At 39.0% G+C, this 17,007-nt stretch overlaps 1 protein-coding gene across 1 annotated transcript in view; it reads left to right on the forward strand.

Moving 5' to 3' along the window:
• Positions 1–17,007, forward strand: part of SYCP2L (synaptonemal complex protein 2 like) — a 91,899-nt gene that overhangs the window by 43,406 nt on the left and 31,486 nt on the right. The window contains exons 15-21 of the mRNA XM_067751990.1: positions 4,144–4,286; positions 5,856–5,949; positions 6,427–6,524; positions 7,385–7,442; positions 7,539–7,620; positions 15,326–15,374; positions 16,446–16,593. Of these exons, the coding sequence (XP_067608091.1) occupies positions 4,144–4,286; positions 5,856–5,949; positions 6,427–6,524; positions 7,385–7,442; positions 7,539–7,620; positions 15,326–15,374; positions 16,446–16,593 (672 nt within the window). The remainder of the gene's footprint in view (positions 1–4,143; positions 4,287–5,855; positions 5,950–6,426; positions 6,525–7,384; positions 7,443–7,538; positions 7,621–15,325; positions 15,375–16,445; positions 16,594–17,007) is intronic.

A 17,007-nucleotide genomic window follows, 5' to 3' on the forward strand; every position in this document is an offset into this window, starting at 1 on the left:
CTGCTCTGATCTTTATGATTTCTTTCCTTCTGCAAACTTTGGGTTTTTTTTTGTTCTTTTCTAGTTCCTTTAGGTGTAAGGTTAGATTGTTTATTTGAGATTTTTTCTTGTTTCTTGAGGTAGGCTTGTATAAACTTCCCTCTTAGAACTGCTTTTGCTGCATCCCATAGGTTTTGGATCGTCGTGTTTTTGTTGTCATTTGTCTCTAGGTATTTTTTGATTTTCTCTTTGAGTTTGTTAGTGATCTCTTGGTTACTTAGTAACGTATTGTTTAGCCTCCATGTGTTTGTGTTTTTTACGTTTTTTTCCCTGTAATTGATTTCTAATCTCATAGCGTTTTGGTCAGAAAAGATGCTTGATATGATTTCAGTCTTCTTAAATTTACTGAGGCTTGATTTGTGACCCAAGATGTGATCTATCCTGGAGAATGTTCCGTGTGCACTTGAGAAGAAAGTGTAATCTGTTTTGGGATGGAATGTCCTATAAATATCAATTAAATCTATCTGGTCTATTATGTCATTTAAAGCTTGTGTTTCCTTATTAATTTTCTGTTTGGATGATCTGTCCATTGGTGTGAGGTGTTAAAGTCCCCCAGTGTTATTGTGTTACTGTCGATTTCCTCTTTTATAGCTCTTAGCAGTTGCCTTATGCATTGAGGTGCTCCTTTGTTGGGTGTATATATATTTATAATTGTTATATCTTCTTCTTGGGTTGATCCCTTGATCATTTTGTAGTGTCCCTCCTTGTCTCATGTAACATTCTTTATTTTAAAGTCTATTTTATCTGATATGAGTATTGCTACTCCAGCTTTCTTTTAATTTCCATTTGCATGGAATATCTTTTTCCATCCCCTCACTTTCAGTCTGTAAGTGTCCCTAGGTCTGAAGTGGGTCTCTTGTAGACAGCATATATATGAGTCTTGTTTTTGTATCCATTCAGCAAGCCTGTGTCTTTTGGTAGGAGCATTTAATCCATTCATGTTTAAGTAATTATCGATATGTATGTTCCTATGACCATTTTCTTAATTGTTTTGGGTTTGTTTTTGTACATCCTTTTCTTCTCTTGTGTTTCCCACTTAGAGAAGTTCCTTTAGCATTTGTTTTAGAGCTGGTTTGGTGGTGCTGAATTCTCTTAGCTTTTGCTTGTCTGTAAAGCTTTTGATTTCTCCATCGAATATGAATGAGATCCTTGCTGGGTAGAGTAGTCTTGGTTGTAGGTTCTTCCCTTTCAGCAATTTAAGTATATCATGTCACTCCCTTCTGGCTTGTAGAGTTTCTGCTGAGAAATCAGCTGTTAACCTTATGGGAGTTCCCTTGTATGTTATTTTTCATTTTTCCCTTGCTGCTTTCAATAATTTTTCTTTGTCTTTAATTTTTGCCAATTTGATTACTATGTGTCTCGGAGTGTTTCTCCTTGGGTTTATCCTGTATGGGACTCGCTGCGCTTGCTGGACTTGGGTGGCTATTTCCTTTCCCATGTTAGGGAAGTTTTTGACTATAATCTCTTCAAATATTTTCTCGGGTCCTTTCTCTCTCGTCTCCTTCTAGGACCCCTATAATGCGAATGTTGTTGCATTTAATGTTGTCCCAGAGGTCTCTTAGGCTGACTTCATTTCATTCTTTTTCTTTATTCTGTTCCGCAGCAGTGAATTCCACCATTCTGTCTTCAAGGTCACTTATCCGTTCTTCTGCCTCAGTTATTCTGCTATTGATTCATTCTAGTATATTTTTCATTTCATTTATTGTATTGTTCATCTCTGTTTGTTCTTTAATTCTTCTAGGTCTTTGTTAAACATTTCTTGCATCTTCTCGATCTTTGCCTCCATTCTTTTTCTGAGGTCCTGGATCATCTTCACTATCATTATTGTGAATTCTTTTTCTGGAAGGTTGCCTATCTCCACTTCATTTAGTTGTTTTTCTGTTTTAGTTCGTTCCTTCATCTGGTACATAGCCCTCTGCCTTTTCATCTTGTCTGTCTTTCTGTGAATGTGGTTATTGTTCCACAGGGTGCAGGATTGTAGTTCTCCTTGCTTCTGCTGTCTGCCCTCTGGTGGATGAGGCTATCTAAGAGGCTTGTGCAAGTTTTTGACCAGTCCCCATCCTTAAGTCCTCCAACCCCCAGTCCTCTAACCCCCAGTCACCTCATTAACTTATAAAATACTCATCACCCCGGGCATTCCAAGGGTCTTAGAAGCTCTGGTGTCAGGAGCCAGGGTCAAAGACCAAATATTAGAACAAAAGATGCTCCCAGCACCCCATCACTTAAAATGAGTGTCAGAAGCTCTGTGTCAGGAAGAAAGGCCAAGATCAAATATATATTTCTTATGGTGTCACAGATGGGAAGAAGCACAAACGAGCAGTTTTACAGTCACAACATTGGAAAGATAGTATACGTTGAGTTGGAGGTGTCTCCTATCTGTAGTAAAGGAAAGGGATTTATAAACATCTTACTAGAAATGTAAATTCAATATAATCATAAGTTAAGAGTAACTTAGTTTATATAGTCATTACCTGTTACCGTTCACTTAAGGTATGCAAAATATCATTGGTGTTTATTCTGAAGTTAATATTTTTATAGACCTCCATGGATTTTCTGACTGTGGTACCCCTAACATTACCTATTTTAAGTTTCTGAACCTGAACTTTGCTGTTGAGGTGATTTTCAGCAACCAACTTGCCAAACTTAATATTCTACACTTCATAAATATATCACATTTGGGGGAGACTTTAAAATTCATAAAGTGCCTCACAGTAGCAGGAGGAAGTAGGTGTGATGTTTTAGTTTTATAGCCGAGGCAACTGAAGCTTGTGTAGCAAACACTACAAGCAAGACTTGCCTTTTGTGTGCCGAGCCCTTCCTGCTAAGGGGTTGACAGTGTTTTAGGGGCCTGTTGAGGGCAGCCCTCGGGCTATTTCTTCCTGCCCTTGTACGGAGCCCCACAGCCCAACGAGCTATTTACATTTTCAGACCTTGTTTAGAATTACTTTTGCTGCAGGGACTTAGAGACTTTCTCTGCAGTGACTGAACGTCCAGGAAGATCAGCATTTGGGGGATTGTTGAACTTTACTAGAGGCCAGCACTGTTGTATAGAAATAGGATCTGAACCATATATAAAACAATTTCTAGTGGCCTCATTAAAAAGTTTTTTTCAGGTGGACTAATTTTAATAATATATATTTATTTCACTCAGTATGTCCAAAATATTAACAGTTTAACATGTAATCAATATGAACAATTAATGAGATGTTTTACCTCCTCTGTTTTGGTACTGTCTTCACAAACTAGTGTGTATTTTATGCTTATAATGCAATTCAGGTTGTACTAGCCACATTTCGAGTACCACTGGCCACAGATCTAGACCCAGGTGTGTCTCTTTTTTCCTCTTTTCATGCTCATCAGTTTGGGACCCTGAGCTTTGCCTGCTCTTTCATGGGTTTTACTCTTTTCACCCCTGCTGCTTCCAACACAGCTTGTACTTCCTGTGGCTTATTCTTGGGCTCGCTATGAACTGTGGTCTAAACTATTTTCTCTTCTAAAACCAATTACTATTTGTCAGTAAAGGGCTGATGTCCTGGTAGGAGGCCCTCAAGGAGACTGTTGTCTGAGAATTAGGCCTCTCTGGAGAATGTTTCCATTTCTCTTCTTTAAGTGGAATCTGTTGAGATGAGTGTGGATTATTCCAGTTTGTATGTTGAGAACAGTGGATTTTATTTTGAATTTTAGAAAGGAGTGGGATCTGAGAGAGACAGATAGAATGAGAATGAGTGTTGTGCTTAATATATTGAGAAGTAAAATACCTGTTACAGATGATAGCTTTGTATTCACAAATGTTCTTTAAAAAATGGATTGAATTTTAGAAGACAAAATATCTCATTTGCTATGCTACTAAGTTACTTCTATCTCTGCTAGATTAACTGCTTAAACATATTTTTTTTTGTGTGTGTGTGTGTGTAAAAACACACATGTGCATCTAATAAAAATAATTTCAGAGTAACTTTATTCAAATAATTTCTTTTCAACTTCTCATTGTGGAAGAATCTGGACAGTGAACAAATATCCCAGTGCAGTTATTTAAAATTATAAAATTTAAAAATATAACCTTTCAGTATGTTGATCTACATTGGTATACTTTATTTTTGCTAGAAACTGAGATGAAGATGCTCAAAATTTACCTGAAGAAGCCTATTAATATCAGAAACAAAGAAGTGATGAAAATAGAAATTCATTTTGAATTGCAATTCAACATAGCACAAGCTTCCATTAAAGCTTTAGGAGATGACAAACAGGTGGCATGTTTAATTCTTCTTGATTATTTATCAGTAAATATGTTTTAGTATGATTTCCTGTCTCTTACAGTTCCATGTTGGGGTTTTAAAAATTGAGATATAATTGACCTAAAACATATTAGTTTCAGGTGTAAATCATGATGATTCCATTTTTGTATATATTGTGAAAAAATCGCCACAATGAGACTAGTTGACAACTATCACCATTGTTAGAAGTCTTTTTTTGAACCAAAAAAATTTACAGAATTTAGTCTCTGAGCAACTTTCAAAAATGCAATATAGTATTAACTATAGTCACCATGTTGTACCTTACATCCCCGTGACATATTCATTTTATAACAGGAAGTTTGTACCTTTTGACCCCCTTCACCCATTTCGCCTACCCTCAACCCCTTCCTCTGGAACCACCAATCTGCTCTCTGTATCTATGAGCTTGTTTTTGTTGTTGGTTTTGAGATTCCACATACAAGTGAGATCATACGGTATTTGTCTGTCTCTGTCTGACTTATTTCACTTTTCATAATGCCCCCAAGGTCCACCCATGTTGTTGCAAATGGCAGGATTTGCTTCTTTTTTATGGCTGAATAATATGCTGTTTTAAATATAGATGGATAGATACACACACATATATATGTGAATCCAGCTAAATGTTTGTCAATTTTGTTTATATTTTCAAAGAACCAGCTCTTAGTTTCATTGATCTTTTCTATTGTTTTTTCAGTGTCTTTTGTTTATTTCCGTTCTGTTCTTCATTTGCTTCCTTCTACTAACTTTGGGTTCATTTATTTTTCTTTCTAGTTCCTTGAGGTGTAAAGATATGTTGTTTATTTGAGTTATTTCTTTTCTTTATTATTATTATTATTTTGGTCACTCTGCACAGCATGCGGGATCTTAGTTCCCCAACCAGGGATCGAACTTGTGCCCCCTGTATTGGAAGCACAGAATCTTAACCACTGGACCACCAGGGAAGTCCTTCTTTTCTTTTCTGATGTGGGCATTTATCACTATGAACTTCCCTCTTAGAAATGCTTTTGCTGCACCTCATAAGTTTTGGTATGTTGCATTTCCATTTTCATTTGCCAAAAGTTTTTTTTAATCTCTTTTGATTTCTTCATTGACTTGTTGGTTTTTCAGAAGCGTGTTATTTAATCTCCATGTATTCATGAGTTTTCCAGTTTTCTTCTTGTAATTGATTTCTGGTTTCATACCACTGTAGTTGGTAAAGATGCTTGATATGATTTCAGTCTTCTTAAATTTATTAAGACTTGTTTCGTGACCTAATATATGATCTATCCTGGATTCCATATGTGCTTGAGAAGAATGTGTAATCTGTTGCTTTCGGGTAGAATGTTATGTATATGCCAAGTCCATTGGATCTAACATGTCATTTAAGGCTGATGTTTCCATATTGATTTTCCATCTGAGTGATGTATCCATTGATGTAAGTGGGGTATTAAAGTCCCTTCCTGTTATTGTATTGCTGTCTATGTCTCTTTAGGTCTGTTAATAATAAATTTTTAAAAGGATTACTGCTTTTAAAAATCATGTGATTTTTGGTTTTCATTTCAGGTGAGGCCTGACCAGACGAAAATCTCCTCAGACCGTTCTGGTGAGTTTGAGAAAGAAGACACTGAGATTCCTAGCAGCCACGAAAGAGAGACAGGTATATTGGGAAATAACAAAATTTCTTACCTAGATTGCATAGAGAAGCAATGATAAAATATTACTTGAAAGAGGTCACTGAAAACCTTTGGTCATATAGGAGTAATTAATGTGTTATTATACCTTTGGAGAAAGAAAAGTTGCTGATTAAACCTTGAATTATTTTCTCCACCTGATACAGTTTGTCTTGGGTCAATTGGAAATGACAAAAGAGAAATTATGATGGGGTGGCAGGAGGCAAGTGTGTAGGGCCCTGTCTACCCATGAAGCTGGCCCTGCACAGGTTACATATCTCTTATGATTTAGACCCAAAAGCAGTTTTCCAAGGTGCCCATAGCAGGTCCTAATTACCAGCTCTTACCAAAAGATGGTGATGTACTTGCAGTATGAATCTCATGAAGAGCATTTGGAGGGTGTACGCAGCATTGTGTATGGTTATTGTTACCATTCTTTATTGCTCTTTTCTTAATGTGTATAGACCAAGCAAAGGAATCTACCGAGCTGGCAGAGTTAACCAGTGCTGAAGATAACAATTGCCCAACAACTCTCCCCTTAAATAACCCGTCTGAGCCTACTGTGAGTACAGGGAACTGGGGACAAGATTCTGAACTGTATCCACCAGGATGCTGGCAGGTGGAGGCTGACTCTCTGGCTTGTTGTCCATTTTCTCCTGGTCAACCATCTCTCTCTCTTTTCACTATCCCCTCCTTTAAATTACTTTTGCCTGCCGTGTTTGTTTTTTCTCGACTTTCACTCATCTTGGCTCTCCCGCGGAATGTGTCACTTGGCTGGCTTTGCCTCATTCCTTCATTTGGGATCTGGAGACTGAGTTTGGGAAAAGCAGCTTAATGTTTGGAATCAGACCTGGTTTTCACTTACTGATTATGGGAACTTGGGAAAATTACTTAACATCATTGAGCCTGAGGTTTCTCATCTGTAAAGCAAAGGTAATAGCTGGTTTACAGTGTGGCCGTCTTAGGATTAAAAGCATAAATACATAAAGCACCTAACACACTGCTTGGCCTGTATTGGTGTTCAGTCCATTTTCTTATGTTTGATTACATGCACACATTATACAGAAATGTGACTGTTATGATTTTTTTTAAAAACAAATACACCAAAGATTATTCCTCCAGATAGATTGTCTTTTTGGGAACTCGTACATATCTCGACAGTTATGATGCTGTTGAAGACATTTTTGTAAGTCTTCCTTTGATGTTTCCCTTAGTAACTCTGAGACACTCTGTGATTGTCTTTGATGGTGGCAAATCTTCTGAGGGTAGATATTGACGTTTCTGGAACAGCCAACAGTCATTTGGAGCTAAATCTAATGAACAAAGAGCCTGATACCCTACTCTTTAAATGCTTTTCTTTGGAATTGTAAAAGATTTCAAAGACAACATAGTTAAACTTAGGTATATATGTTTTTCCTGCAGCAAACAAATACAGCTGATAACTCACCTGAAAAATCGAAACTGGATGATACACAAAAAGGTCAGATTTTTTTTCTGTCATAAGACTTGAATGGTATATTTAAATGTTTACTTGAGATGCTTAATAATTTTTGTTTTTCATTTTCATGCTTGGAAGTTACTTCAAAACTCGAATATTCTTTAGATTTACAAGAACCACCAGCAAAAATGCAGGTTCCTGAATTAAATGATACATCTAGGTACGTGATTTTCAAAACTCATAAAGCGTGTAGATTGCTGTTAATGTGACTCATTAATTACAATTCAACTGTCTAGGTTTTTCCCCCTTTTTTGCATCTGGTTGTGCTCCACACAAGGAGAGAACATTGTGTGCAGTTTTCTGCAGAATGATTTGAGCAGGGCTGGAAAGTTCTCTTGACCTATGTGTCTCTACCATTATAGTCCCAATGTTATCTTTGGTGATGTAGTTTTCTGTAGCAGAACACTGAATATCCCTCGCCAGAAAACATGTATTACTTGGCATTGTTTTATTGCCACTTTCCATGTAGGCCTCTGAAGAATGGGTCATACCTGTGATTTTTTTTTACAGCTTTATTGAGATATAACTGAAATAAAATAAAGTATACATATTTAAAGTGTACAATTGGATGTATACTTTAACATCAAATTTTTGACACAGTTTTTTTTAACATCTTTATTGGAGTATAATTGCTTTACAATGGTGTGTAGGTTCTGCTTTATAACAAAGTGAATCAGCTATACATATATCCCCATATCTCCTCCCTCTTGTGTCTCACTCCCACCCTCCCTATCCCACCCCGCTAGGTGGTCCCAAAGAACTGAGCTGGTCTCCCTGTGCTGTGTGGCTGCTTCCCACTAGCTATGTATTTTACATTTGGTAGTATATATATGTCCATGCCACTCTCTCACTTCATCCCAGCTTACCCTTCCCCCTCCCAGTGTCCTCAAGTCCATTCTCTACATCTGCATCTTTATTCCTGTCCTGCCCCTAGGTTCGTCATAACCATTTTTTTTTTTTAGATTCCATATATATGTGTTAGCATACTGTGTTTGTTTTTCTCTTTCTGACTTACTTAACTCTGTATGACAGACTCTAGGTCCATCCACCTCACTACAAATAACTGAATTTTGTTTCTTTTTATGGCTGAGTAATATTCCATTGTATATATGCACCACATCTTCTTTATCCATTCATCTGTCGATGGACACTTAGGTTGCTTCCATGTCCTGGCTATTGTAAATAGTGCTGCAATGAACATTGTGGTACATGACTTTTTTTTAATAATGGTTTTCTCAGGGTATATGCCCAGTAGTGGGATTGCTGGGTTGTATGGTAGTTCTATTTTTAGTTTTTTTTTTTTTTTTTTGAGGTAAGCGGGCCTCTCACTGTTGTGGCTTCTTCCGTTGCGGAGCACAGGCTCCGGACGCACAGGCTCAGCGGCCATGGCTCACGGGCCCAGCTGCTCCGCGGCATGTGGGATCTTCCCGGACTGGGGCATGAACCCGTGTCCCCTGCATTGGCAGGCAGACTCTCAACCACTGCGCCACCAGGGAAGCCCTATTTTTAGTTTTTTAAGGAACCTCCATACAGTTCTCCATAGTGGCTGTACCAATTCACATTCCCACCAGCAGTGCAAGAGTGTTCCCTTTTCTCCACACCCTCTCCAGCATTTATTGTTTGTAGATTTTTTGATGATGGCCATTCTGACCAGTGTGAGGTGATACCTCATTGTAGTTTTGATTTGCATTTCTCTAATGATTAGTGATGTTGAGCATCCTTTCCTGTGTTTGTTGGCAATCTGTATATCTTCTTTGGAGGACTGTCTGTTTAGGTCTTCTGCCCATTTTTGGATTGGGTTGTTTGTTTTTGTGATATTGAGCTGCATGAGCTGCTTGTATATTTTGAGATTAATCCTTTGTCAGCTGCATCATTTGCAAATATTTTCTCCCATTCTGAGGGTTGTCTTTTCATCTTATTTATGGTTTCCTTTGCTGTGTAAAAGCTTTGAAGTTTCATTAGGTCCCATTTGTTTATTTTTATTTCCCTTAATCTAGGAGGTGGGTCAAAAAGGATCTTGCTGTGATTTATGTCATAGAGTGTTCTGCCTATGTTTTCCTCTAAGGGTTTTATAGTATCGGGCCTTACATTTAGGTCTTTAATCCGTTTTGAGTTTATTTTTGTGTTTGGTGTTAGGGAGTGTTCTAATTTCATTCTTTTGCATGTAGCTGTCCAGTTTTCCCAGTACCACTTATTGAAGAGGCTGTCTTCTCTCCACTGTACACTCTTGCCGTCTTTATTAAAAATAAGGTGACCATATGTGCGTGGGTTTATCTCTGGGCTTTCTATCCTGTTCCATTGATCTATATTTCTGTTTTTGTGCCAGTACCATACTGTCTTGATTAGTGTAGCTTTGTAGTATAGTCTGAAGTCAGGAAGCCTTATTCCTCCAGCTCCATTTTTCTTTCTCAAGATTGTTTTGGCTATTTGGGGTCTTTTGTGTTTCCATACAAGTTGTGAAATTTTTTGTTCTAGTTCTGTGAAAAATGCCATTGGTAGTTTGATAGGGATTGCATTGAATCTGTCGATTGCTTTGGGTAGTATAGTCATTTTCACAGTGTTGATTATTCCAATCCAAGAACATGGTATATCTCTCCATCTGTTTGTATCATCTTTAATTTCTTTCATCAGTGTCTTATAGTTTTCTGCATACAGGTCTTTGGCCTCCTTAGGTAGGTCTGTTCCTAGATATTTTATTCTTTTTGTTGCAATGGTAAATGGGAGTGTTTCCTTAATTTCTCTTTCAGATTTTTCATCATTAGTGTATAGGAATGCCAGAGATTTCTGTGCATTAATTTTGTATCCTGCTACTTTACCAAATTCATTGATTAGCTCTAGTAGTTTTCTGGTAGCATCTTTAGGATTCTCTATGTATAGTATCATGTCATCTGCAAACAGTGACAGCTTTACTTCCTCTTTTCTGATTTGGATTCCTTTTATTTCTTTTTCGTCTCTGATTGCTGTGGCTAAAATTTCCAAAACTATGTGAATAATAGTGGTGAGAGTGGACATCCTTGTCTTGTTCCTGATCTTAGAGGAAATGGTTTCAGTTTTTCACCACTGAGAACAATGTTGGCTGTGGGTTTTTCATATATGGCCTTTATTATCTTAAGGTACGTTCCCACTATGCCTACTAAATGGGTGTTGGATTTTGTCAAAAGCTGTTTCTGCATCTGTTGAGGTGATCATATGGTTTCTCTCCTTCAATGTGTTAATATGGTTTATCACATTGATTGATTTGTGTATATTGGAGAGTCCTTGCATTCCTGGGATAAACCCCACTTGATCATGGTGTATGATCCTGTTAATGTGCTGTTGGATTCTGTTTGCTAGTATTTTGTTGAAGATTTTTCCATCTATGACATACAGTTTTTGACATATGTCTACACCCAGGAACCATCACCACAATCAAGATAAGGACCGTATCCGTCATCTCCGAGAGTTTCTTCCTGCCCCTTTGAAACCCCTCCCTCCTGTCTTTCTGCATTCCCACCCCGACCCTTAGCAATCACTGGTCTGCTTTCTGTCGCTATAGATGAGTTTGTAGTTTTAAAAATCTATTTAAATGGAACCAAACAATAAGTACTTTTTTTCTAGCTTCTTTCATTCAGTGTAATTATTTTGAGATTCATCTTGTATCAACAGTTCATTCTTTTATGTTATTGAGTAGTATGGAGAATAGTGGATCCGTTGAATGGATATACCACATTTTGTTTATCCATTCTCCTGCTGATGGACATTTGAGTTTCCAGGTTTTTGTTGTTACAAGTAAAGCCCTGAGGATTCATGTGTAAGTCTTTGTATGGAGATGTGTTTTCTTTTCTCTTGGGTAAATATATAGGAATGGGATAGCTGGATCATGATTGGTATATGTTTAACTTTTTAAAAAAGTGCCAAAATGTTTTCCAAAGTCTTTGCAGCATTTTACATTCCTCCCAGCAGTCTCTGAGGGTTGTATTTGATTTATTTTTCTTTTTGGCTGTGCCATGCAGCATGTGGGATCTTAGTTTCCCAACGAGGGATCGAACCCACACCCCCCTGCGTTGGAAGTGCAGAGTCTTAACCACTGGACTGCAGCAAAGTCCCAATCTTTGAGGGTTCTAGTTGCTAGACATTTTTGTCAGGAGGTTCAGTAATACAATTTCATTGATGGATGGACTGATGAATGAATGAACAGATCCAATACTGATGTGGGCTATTTCTTCATTCCTCTGACAGAACCACACAATCCCCCAGAGGGTCCTCAGTGTGTTATAATTTCCTTTATTTACTTCATTAATTTTTATATGTTATTGTGGCTCCACCTCCCCAATACCATTCTTCTTCTGTGAGTTACTAGATATTTCTCCTATTGTTTTTCTGTGTCAACCTATATTGGTTTTGGGCTTTAAGGGTTTACAATTTATATATGAACAGTGCTGTTTCTCCTTTTACGATGTTAGTTTAAAGCACTCTGTCATACTGTGAAATTTGTTCTTTCTTGACCTTAAAAAAATGAGAGTTTTGGGGCTTCCCTGGTGGCGCAGTGGTTCAGGGTCTGCCTGCCGGTGCGGGGGACACGGGTTCGAGCCCTGGTCTGGGGGGATCCCACATGATGCAGAGTGACTGGGCCTGTGAGCCACAACTACTGAGCCTGTGCGTCTGGAGCCTGTGCTCCGCAACAAGAGAGGCCGCGACAGTGAGAGGCCCGTGCACCGCGATGAAGAGTGGCAACCGCTTGCCAAAACTAGAGAAAGCCCTAGCACAGAAACGAAGACCCAACAGAGCCAGAAATAAATAAATAAATAAATGCTGAGCTGATGTCCTTCTAAAAAAAAAAAAAAGAAGAGAGAGTTCTAAGCCAGGAATAGAGCCTACATTTCTGTCAGGCCATGAGCCAGGAAAGAAAAAGTAGTGTTTTTATACCATCGCTATAGCTAGCCATTCATTGTTCAAGGATCTCTTTCAACTAGAAGAGGGTAGAAACCTGCCCTACCCCTACACTTCCTTCCCATCACACTTTCTTGTCCAGGCTTTTTTTTTTTTTTTTTTTTTTTTTTGCAGTACTCAGGCCTCTCGCTGTTGTGGCCTCTCCCGTTGCGGAGCACAGGCTCCGGACACACAGGCTCAGCGGCCATGGCTTATGGGCCCAGCCGCTCCGCGGCATGTGGGATCCTCCCAGACTGGGGCACGAACCCGTGTCCCCTGCATCGGCAGGCGGACTCTCAACAACTGCGCCACCAGGGAAGCCCCAGTGTCTCATTCTTTAAGATCCTTGGAGCAATCCAGGTTTCTTCCGACTTCACCTCTTCCTCTCACATCTGCCTCAGAAGGAGTGGGGCGCTGGCAGGGGCTTCCAGCATGGTTTGGAAGTGTGCTGCTGTAAGGCAACCCTGCCGGGGCTGTGCCTTCCCAGTAACCTGCTGCCACTCTCTGTGCCTGTCTGATCCTCCATTCAGCAGTGAGAGAATTCTTCAGCCCCACTTGAATCTGAGAATCCTTTTTCTCATTCTGAGAGGCATGGAACATTGTTGCTCTTGCTCCTAGAGGTCCAGATTCGGCTTTGGGAAGGGGCTGCATGCTTGGTCCTACGGAATATTTCCACATAGAGCAGAAAGGTAGGTCTTGGACTTATGGAGGGTACATAGTTCCCCTAGAGCATCTAACAGTAACACCACAGACTCTGAGTTAAAGATTCCTGACTGGAGTAATCTGTTCATCTCCGGGTCTCTGTTTTTTTGTTCTGCAAATGAGTACTTCAGTTAAAAGGGATGTTCAGATGCCAGTATTGCAAAGAAATCTTGGGTACTGCTCAGAGCTTTTTAGCTGTTCCATGTTGGAATAAAACAGCACCTGTAGCTGCTTATAAATTCAGACTGAAACCGCAGAACGCATTTCGGGACTCAGTAGAGCATAGGTTCTTCTGTCTCAGCACAGAAAGAATTCAGCAAGAGGTAGAGTGACAGGTAAAGAAAGAGTTTATTAGTATAGGAGGCTTGTGAGGGGTACAAGAGGTGCGAGAGGCCTCTGCCCCTAGCACTTAATGGGTTACATTTTTATAAACAAAGGAAAAGTGGGGAGAGGGGAGAAATCCACTTTCTTCCTCATTCTTGAGTAGACATCAAGCTTCCCTCATCACCTCCTCCTCCATGTCGGACAGGGGAGTTTTCTTGTCCCTAGTGGTCAAACCAGGACGGTCATGGCGCTATTCAAATCAGCAGAAGGATGATAATGTATGCTAAAATATGGTAAGTCATCTCAGGTTTCAGTGTAATGAGGGTCTTCTACTTTGGAATGTCACCTTTCCCTTATATTTTTGTTTTTAGCATGTGCAGAGGAGCATGTCCTAGGGATCATTAACTTACCTCAGCCAGCAGGATGCAGACATCATTGACCTGATGTATATTTTTGTTGTTAGTTCTGTTGTTTCTGCCTGCTTTGTTTCATGGTTTTCCGATTGCTTTCTTGAGTGACCATTAACTTACAATGGTCTCCCAAAGCTCCCTGAAGTTCCCTGTCTGTCTATAATCCCCTAGTGGGATTTTTAACTAGCTATTTGATTTTCCTACTGTATCCCTATCAAGACTAAACACACACAAACTAACAGTGTAAGACTAACTTTTTTTTAATAGGCATTTTATTTTATTTTATTTTTTTACATCTTTGTTGGAGTATAATTGCTTTACAATGGCATGTTGGTTTCTGCTTTATAACAAAGTGAATCAGTTATACATATACATATGTTCCCATATCTCTTCCCTCTTGTGTCTCCCTCCCTCCCACCCTCCCTATCCCACCCCTCCAGGCGGTCACAAAGCACCGAGCTGATCTCCCTGTGCCATGCGGCTGCTTCCCACTAGCTATCTACCTTACGTTTGGTAGTGTATATATGTCCATGCCTCTCTCTCGCTTTGTCACAGCTTACCCTTCCCCCTCCCCATATCCTCAAGTCCGTTATCTAGTAGGTCTGTGTCTTTATTCCTGTCTTACCCCTAGGTTCTTCATGACATTTTTTTTTCTTAAATTCCATATATATGTGTTAGCATAACTTTTTAAAAATTGTGATAAAATAGGCATAATGTAAAATTTACCATCTTAACCGTTTTCAAGTGTACCGTTCAGTGGCATTAAGTACCTTCACGTTGTCGTACAGCCATCACCACCAGCCGTCTCCTGAGCTTTTTCATCTTCATCTTTCTGAAACTTGGTCCCCATTAAACAACTCCCCTTTAACAAAATCAAAGGATGTAAGATTAACGTAAAAAAATCAAGTTTCTTTCTATATGGTAGCAAATAGAAAGACTTGTCTTTTGGTTTTATGACAATAGCAAACTGTATTTGATAAGGGGTAAATATCTGAAGTATAATATATAAGGAACTCCTACAATTCAGTAGCAAAAAAAAAAACAAAAAAAACACCTGATTAAAAAAAATGGGGAAAGGACTTGAATAGACATTTCTCCAAAGAAGATATACAAATGGCCAATAAGTATATGAAAAGATGCTCAACATCACTAATCATCAAGAAAAGCTTGCCTTTTTAGCACCCAGCTGATTCTAAGGCAGAGCCAGGCGGGAAACACGGCTCTGTATCAGTCACACTCACTGCTTACTTGCTGACGTTACCCTGCCAGCCTCTTCTTTGGATGCCTGACAGAGAAGGGCTCAATAAAGTTTTGTTTTGTGTTAAATAGCCAGTTGTTGGCAGGCAGAAGGTGTATGGAAATGGATTGCAAGGTAGAAAGTTTGTCTCAGAATGGGGTACTTCCCATGAGGTGGGCTCACAATCAAAGGACGTGTAAAGGGAAAGAAAAAGTGCTGTGAAGTTGGGAAAGGAGAAGATGTTGGTGAAACAGTTCCATTAATTCAATGTATTTTGCTTTTAGGGAAGAGTCTGCTTTGGAGGGTGACAGAAAGCAAGAAACAAGGATGTCGGTAATGGAATCACTTTCACTGTTTTGGGGCAGTCCTTCCCATGTTTTAGTTATTTGCATACCATCTTCAAACTTTACCATTACTCTGCTCTTTGTTTCTGAGTTAAATTTATCTTAAGCTTGTTTTATTTATTTATTTATTTATTTTTCTTTCCTCACTTCTATTTTTATTTTTTAATAGATCTTTATTGGAGTATAATTGCTTCATAATACTGTGTTAGTTTCTGTTGTACACCAAAGTGAATCACCCATATGCATAAAGCATTTCACTTTGAAATGGAAGGTCAGCATTAGTTGCAACAAATAGTTGGTAAGCCCCCAAATAAATATGACGGAGAATAACAAAGTCATATTGAATTGTACTTTTCCTTGTATTAGGCCTTGAGCCAAAAGTCTGTTCTTGCTTTGTTAAAAAAAAAAAAAAGATTATGAAGTAGAAGAGAAATATTAAAGACCTACTAGCAGCTGAGATTTACTCTGAATAGAATCAGAAGTGTTAATGAATTGAAAAGAAATTTTTTGCTCTGAGTCAGGACGTGGTTTTGTTCCTGTGTGTGCCCGTTTCCATCCCTCCATTGTTGTTCTTGCTTTGGGAAGCAGAGTTTAAGTCTATTGTCAGTACGTTAAAAAAAAATGTATAGACAGTAAATGAAATTTTTTTTTCTAAAATAAGAGATCATGGGCTTCAAACAAACAGATTAAAGCTCCTTCTGACTTTCTCTTAGCGGTGGTTCTCAGTCCTATGGGTTAGTGTTTTGAAGTTAGTGTTGGCCCAGTAATCAGGTGCATCAGCTTTTGGAAAGTCATCTACCATCTCTACAGCTACAAGTATTTGATTAAAGAGGATTGTGTCTCTTTTACTACAGCCGCTTGGTGGAGAACTAATGAAATAATCATCCTCTTTTTCTCCCTTCTCCTTACTTCTGTGCCCTTTCATTATGGAAGAAAGCCCAGTCTTCTAGAAGAAGGAGTTATTTCTCTTTTGTCTAACTTCATAGTCATATGTTTAATTGCACATAAATGGTATTAACGTCCTTTTAATAGTTCTCATTTATCACTGTGTTTGTAAAAGTCTAATTATAGGAAACACCTCTTCTCGGAGAGTAATGAAGACTCAAGTACTAGTGCCAGTGAACTGTCTTGGACCAGTAACCAAAAAAGGAAATCCCTAAAGTCATATACTAATAGAAAAAAGATAAGAACCAGAAGTAACATAAAAAGTAAGTTTGGGGCTTCCCTGGTGGCGCAGTGGTTGGGAGTCCGCCTGCCGATGCGGGGAACACGGGTTCGTGCCCCTGCCCAGGAGGGAGGATCCCACATGCCGCGGAGCGGCTGGGCCCGTGAGCCATGGCCGCTGAGCCTGCGCGTCCAGAGCCTGTGGTCCGCAACAGAAGAGGCCACGGCAGTGGGAGGCCCGCGTACCACAAAAAAAAAAAAAAAAAAAAAGTAAGTTTGGTGTGTGTTTTCTTTCCAGTCACTTTTCAAATAAATTATCAGATATTAATTTTTCAATACGTGATGGGAGCAGTGGGTGCCAAAGAGATGTGATCATGTGGTCCTCCTTCCCTTGTAGATGGGAAAGGGAAAATGTACATATGTAAAACGGTATGAAAGAATATGGAATTGACCAATAA

Source organism: Pseudorca crassidens, chromosome 10, assembly GCF_039906515.1.
Source record: "Pseudorca crassidens isolate mPseCra1 chromosome 10, mPseCra1.hap1, whole genome shotgun sequence".
Lineage (NCBI taxonomy): Eukaryota > Metazoa > Chordata > Mammalia > Artiodactyla > Delphinidae > Pseudorca > Pseudorca crassidens.